This window comes from Gymnoscopelus microlampas (genome assembly GCF_963454915.1).
Source record: "Gymnoscopelus microlampas genome assembly, chromosome: 2".
In the NCBI taxonomy this organism is placed as follows: domain Eukaryota; kingdom Metazoa; phylum Chordata; class Actinopteri; order Myctophiformes; family Myctophidae; genus Gymnoscopelus; species Gymnoscopelus microlampas.
The window spans coordinates 60,427,736-60,434,377 of NC_139939.1; the positions used below are offsets into that span (position 1 = coordinate 60,427,736).

Sequence of the window (6,642 nt, forward strand, 5' to 3'; positions counted from 1 at the left end):
AATGAAAAAAGTAATTGAAAACACAGTCTCCTCACGCATTAGAAGGACAATATCAGTCACCAGAACCAAGGACGGGTGTTGTTGATTAATCTAACATGTTAAAAATGGAGTTTGAAGTTATAATAGTTTGTATAGTAAGGGGGCGTGTCTGATAAAATGAATATCAAATATCTAAATACTGAATCAAGCAACTTAAAAACGGTCTTGGGGGCTCACTAAAGCCATGAGTAGATGATAAAATGACCCAAAGTTTTTTTTAAAGTGAAATATCCCTTTAACTCCTCTTTGCAGGGCGTGTTCACTCACTTCATCCACGAGAGGGCGCCAGACGCTTGAGCCACAGAGGCAGACAAAAGACCATGGCAGGATGTCACTCAGGGGGTCAGCCAGACCTGTTCATGTCAAATTGTGTAAAGTATTGTGTAAAGTATTTGGCCGGCGGTGACCCCCATCTGAAAATATGTTCTGCCAGGGACCCCCCATACAAGATTTGTTTAAAAAATATTCCAAATGTTAAACACTTTTGCAAGTTAAATAAAATAAAAATAAAAATAGCCTATCTACAAGCTCACAACGCGTCATAAAGCTAGGCGTTGTGAGCTTGTAGATCTGCTAATTTCAAATAGCCTATGTGTATCAGGCTCAAGTGGTTAAACTGAATTGAATGCAAAATTCACTCATTTTGCTGGGAATGAGAGTCTTAGCTCCCCCCCCCCCCCCACCAGTTTGCTCTGAAATGTCATTAGTGAAACTCGTATTTCTCTAAACATGTACAAATGCAAAATATAAGGTGTTTACCCGCTTGTACTAAGTGTTAACTAGGTGTCCGGATTATTTGTACAATATATTAGTCCATATGTTTCAATAAAGAAGTGTTTTAATCCAGTCTGTGGCCGAACGCCATTTCCCCCCCTCGTTTACTTCCTATTTACATTAAGTGTAATTCCGGCTTTCACCGGATGCGCTCCGTCACTACCACCCATCGGGAACCTTCGACAGAATCTACACAGAAGGGATTAAAACACTTCTTCATTGAACAATATGCACTAAAACATTAAACAAACACTACAGAAACCTAGTTAACATTTGGAGCAAGTGGGTAAGCACCTTATATTTATCATTTATACAGTTATACAGTTGTTTGAAGAAATACGGGCTTTACTGGTGACATTCCAGGACAAACTGGGGGGCTGGAGCTAAGACTCTCGTAGATAGGGGGGGGGGGTAGGTTATGACTTTTACTAGGGCCAGTTTCGAATTGCAGCCTCCTGAAGGTATTGTTTAAGGGCAGTTTTGAAAGAGAGTAGGGTTTTACACTCCTTCACTACTTGATCTAAAACTAATAAAGTAAAGCGAGAAAGAAAGAAAGAAAGAAAGAAAGAAATCAGAGTAGGCTACTTTACTCCTCCATTGGCACCTCCTCCAACCGTGTCCAGAGGTTCCTCCCCTCCTCACAGCTCCTCTCCTCTCTTTTCCTCTCCTCTCCTCTCCTCTCCTCCTTCATTCATTCTGTTCTTGGTGCGTCCGGTGCACGTTCCTCCTGTTCCTCCTGTTCCTCCTGTCACTTTATTATCACTTCATTAAGTCTTAATAAACTAGTTGATTAAAGTGTTCATTAAAATGAGAGGCTCGTTTTTCACGTGCACGGTGTTGCTGCTGTGCGCGTGCACGTGCGTGCGGGCCGTGCAGCGGAGCCAGATGTTCGCGTTCGGACCCTCAGCCGGAGATGATCTTCTGGACCCCGGGACAGATGAGACCCTCAGCCTCCCTCTGGACCGAAACCTGTTCTACTATGATGACGAGTTTGATACAGTTTATGTGAGTTTATTAATCTATTATAATATGATATCTATCTATCTATCTATCTATTTATGTTTCATTACATATGTATTTATCTATTATTATAGAGTACCTTCAGATGGCAGCAATTTGAAACTGGCCCCTGTAAATATCATATCATGACAGTCATTGCACAACTTGTTCCTGGTTTTTGACATTTTTTCAATTACAACCTGTACATTTATATAAACGTTCAAATTTCAAATATTAATCACTTACCCCACGGCCATGGATGTAAGTTGAAACGCTAAAGTCTAAGTACCCGTATTTTCTGTATTGGTTCAATAAAATGCATTTTAATCCGATTGGTGGCCATTTTCTCTTAGAGTTATAATGTATCAGAGTGCAGTACACCTTTCAACCGATTAGGTCGCGTAATTAAAAGCATATGAAGGAAATTCTAAGAAAATGGCCACCAATCGGATTAAAATACTTTTTATTGAACAATACAGAAGATACGGGTACTGAGACCCAAGCGTTTTATCTTGTTGAATCCATTGCCGTGGGGTCAGCACTTTATATTTGACATATGAAGGTTTATGTAGATGTACGGGTTGTAAATAAAGAAATGTCAAAAACCAGGAACAAGTAGCGCCATGATGCTTGTGACAGACGAGCGTCATGTGAACCATATGGCTAAATATCTATCTATCTGATAGATATTTGATGATTAGCTTGAATGTGAACATTGTTTTCTCACTCAACAGTAAACAAACCAACAGTGGTTCTTAAACTTTTGTCATGTCAAGGACCCCCAAATTAATATATATTTGGCTGCGGACCCCCATCAGAAGATATTTTGTCTCAGGGACCCCCAGAAGACAAGATTTGTTAAAAAAAGAAAGAAAAAAGAAACATTTTTGAGATTTTTCAAAAATGTTCAGAAATAGCAGATGTAGAAGCTTGTAGATCTGTTATTTTTGAATAGCCAACGTATGAATGGATAAAGTGGTTTAAATGGTTGTGATGATGTATTAATACACATTTTGCTGGGGACCCCCTGGAACCCCCTACAACCCCCTACCCGTGTGTGTGTGTGTGTGTGTGTGTGTGTGTGTGTGTGTGTGTGTGTGTGTGTGTGTGTGTGTGTGTGTGTGTGTGTGTGTGTGTGTGTGTGTGTGCGTGTGCGTGTGTGTGTGCGTGCGTGTATACCCAGGGGTCCCTGAGGGGGTTCCAGGGGGTCCCCAGCAAAACATGTTAATACAGCATCAACATCAGTTTAACCCTAAATACATACAGAGGCTATTTTCAAAACATGTTGTGAAAAATAAGTGACAGGTTTGTAATAATTGTGAAATATTTTAACAACAAAATCTTCTCTCATGGGGGTCCCTGGGGGGAGGGGGGGGGGCGGACATTATGTTCATATGGGGTCCCTGGACATATAAAATACATTGAGGGTCCTTGGCATGAAAATGTTTGAGAACCATTGATTTAAAGTCTGTTTTGGGCCACACACACACGCGCACGCACACACACACACACACACGCGCACACACACGCACGCACGCACGCGCACACGCACACGCACACGCACACGCACACGCACACGCACACATACAGTATACAGTATGTATGCAGGATGCATGCTTGCACACCCACACACATTCCTCTTGTCATGTGATGGAGAACATGCTGTCTGTCTGTCTGTCTGTCTGTCTGTCTGTCTGTCTGTCTGTCTGGTGGTATTTCAGCATTCTGTCTCTGTTTTGCTATTCCGTAATCAATGTGTGTGTGTGTGTGTGTGTGTGTGTGTGTGTGTGTGTGTGTGTGTGTGTGTGTGTGTGTGTGTGTGTGTGTGTGTGTGTGTGTGTGTGTGTGTGTGTGTGTGTGTGTGTGTGTGTGTGTGTGTGTGTGTGTGTGTGTGTGCGCGTGTGGTGTGCGTGTGTGCGTACGATTCAAAATCATAAGGTTCCCGGTTTGATCCCCGCTCCCCATGGGTTAGTGTTGAAGTGTTGTACATCAGGTTCTGCTTTTGTGCTGTGTGCGTGTGCGCGTGCACGTGTGCGTGTGCCTGTGCGCGTGCGCGTTTGCGTGCTTGCGTGCATGTGTTCTATGAAGTTATGTGTTTTGTCCTCCGGTACGTTTTCATCATATTATCCCTTCCCTGGTTCTGCTCATATACTTTATGAGCGTTTTATGTCATTATATTTATGAGTCATATAAATATAATGACAATGCGTTTGAGGCTGAAGTGTTTGTATAAACCAGTGTGTGTATAGCTCACCATGCTGCACAGACCTCACAGACCACACAGGACTGTCTCTTTATGCTGGAGGAATGCAGACGTGTATGTTTACCATTAAATCCTCCAGAATGTTTACCATTAGCTCTCAGAGCTCAGAGAAGTGATTCATTAACAGATCATGTTTCACTGCAGGTTGTTTTGGAGGATTTGAAGATGTTTAAACATTCACCATCGTCCATCACATGACTGAAATAGTTGTGTCACACACTCACTAAACCAGTGGTTCTCAGAGGTTGGTGTCCGGGGACCCCCAGGGGTCCTTTTTTGGGGGGGTTCCAGGCCAGGGGGTTCCCAGCAAAAGTAGTTCATAAAGCATCATTTTAACCACTTTATCCATTTACATGTTGGCTATTCAAAATCAGCAGATCTACAAGCTCTCGAATCTTGTCTTCTGGGGGCGTCCCTGGCACAATGCATTTTCAGATGGGGGGCTCCACGGCCAATATCAATTTGGGGGTCCTTGACATAAAGAAGTTTGAGAACCACTGGAGTAGACATGTGTCTTAAACTCATTTTGCTGGGGACCTCAGCATTGTACTTGAGTGAGTACATGTACTTGTACTTAGTTACTTTTACACCACTTTGGAGTGAGTGATCTCGGACACAGACACATGTGTGCCTGGAGTTACATAAGACCACGCCCCCTTTCTTTCAAGTGCCCCTTAGCCCCCCCCCCTCTCTCTCTCTCTCTCTCTCTCTCCAATGAGTGACATCCTGTGTGTGTCCCCCAAACAATTAAATGTCTGCTGGGACCCCCCCCCCCCCTCCAGGGACCCCCAGACCTCTCTCCTTCCTTCTACACAGTCACAGCTTTGTTCTTCAGAGTGGAAGTAAAAACCCATCTGGTTCTCACATCACATCTACAATCTCTGCTTTTTTTTCTGTTGATGCTAGAGATGGAACAAGATATGGAGCTGCTGCTATATGCACATATCACACAAGATATGCTACTATATGCACATATCACACAAGATATGCTACTATATGCACATATCACACAAGATATGCTACTATATGCACATATCACACAAGATATGCTACTATATGCACATATCACACAAGATATGCTACTATATGCACATATCACACAAGATATGCTACTATATGCACATATCACACAAGATATGCTACTATATGCACATATCACACAAGATATGCTACTATATGCACATATCACACAAGATATACTACTATATGCACATATCACACAAGATATGCTACTATATGCACATATCACACAAGATATGCTACTATATGCACATATCACACAAGATATGCTACTATATGCACATATCACACAAGATATGCTACTATATGCACATATCACACAAGATATGCTACTATATGCACATATCACACAAGATATGCTACTATATGCACATATCACACAAGATATGCTACTATATGCACATATCACACAAGATATGCTACTATATGCACATATCACACAAGATATGCTACTATATGCACATATCACACAAGATATGCTACTATATGCACATATCACACAAGATATGCTGCTATATGCACATATCACACAAGATATGCTACTATATGCACATATCACACAAGATATGCTACTATATGCACATATCACACAAGATATGCTACTATATGCACATATCACACAAGATATGCTACTATATGCACATATCACACAAGATATGCTACTATATGCACATATCACACAAGATATGCTACTATATGCACATATCACACAAGATATGCTACTATATGCACATATCACACAAGATATGCTACTATATGCACATATCACACAAGATATGCTACTATATGCACATATCACACAAGATATGCTACTATATGCACATATCACACAAGATATGCTACTATATGCACATATCACACAAGATATGCTACTATATGCACATATCACACAAGATATGCTGCTATATGCACATATCACACAAGATATGCTACTATATGCACATATCACACAAGATATGCTACTATATGCACATATCACACAAGATATGCTACTATATGCACATATCACACAAGATATGCTACTATATGCACATATCACACAAGATATGCTACTATATGCACATATCACACAAGATATGCTACTATATGCACATATCACACAAGATATGCTACTATATGCACATATCACACAAGATATGCTACTATATGCACATATCACACAAGATATGCTACTATATGCACATATCACACAAGATATGCTGCTATATGCACATATCACACAAGATATGCTACTATATGCACATATCACACAAGATATGCTACTATATGCACATATCACACAAGATATGCTGCTATATGCACATATCACACAAGATATGCTACTATATGCACATATCACACAAGATATGCTGCTAGATATATATTCCCACTGAGCCATAGTCGGCTATTAGACCTCCGTCTAAAACGGGGTTATAATTGGTCTAACAGTGAAAGTTTTTTAGCGGTCTAGGCTTAGCCTAGACCGCTAAAAACCGTACCTCTCCCCCAGTACACCCAGTAGACGCTGTTTTTTAAGCGTCTGTATATAGACGTCTATATTATAGACG

General features: G+C 41.0%; 1 protein-coding gene across 5 annotated transcripts in view; it reads left to right on the forward strand.

Annotated features, from left to right (window-relative positions):
• The first annotated feature begins 1,543 nt into the window (after positions 1–1,543).
• LOC311056992 (nidogen-1-like) overlaps positions 1,544–6,642 on the forward strand; it is a 56,046-nt gene continuing 50,947 nt past the window's right edge. For all 5 annotated transcript variants that reach the window (XM_084073856.1, XM_084073860.1, XM_084073857.1 and 2 more), the window contains exon 1: positions 1,544–1,818. In XM_084073856.1, the coding sequence (XP_083929982.1) occupies positions 1,621–1,818 (198 nt within the window). In that variant the 5' untranslated portion in view covers positions 1,544–1,620. The remainder of the gene's footprint in view (positions 1,819–6,642) is intronic.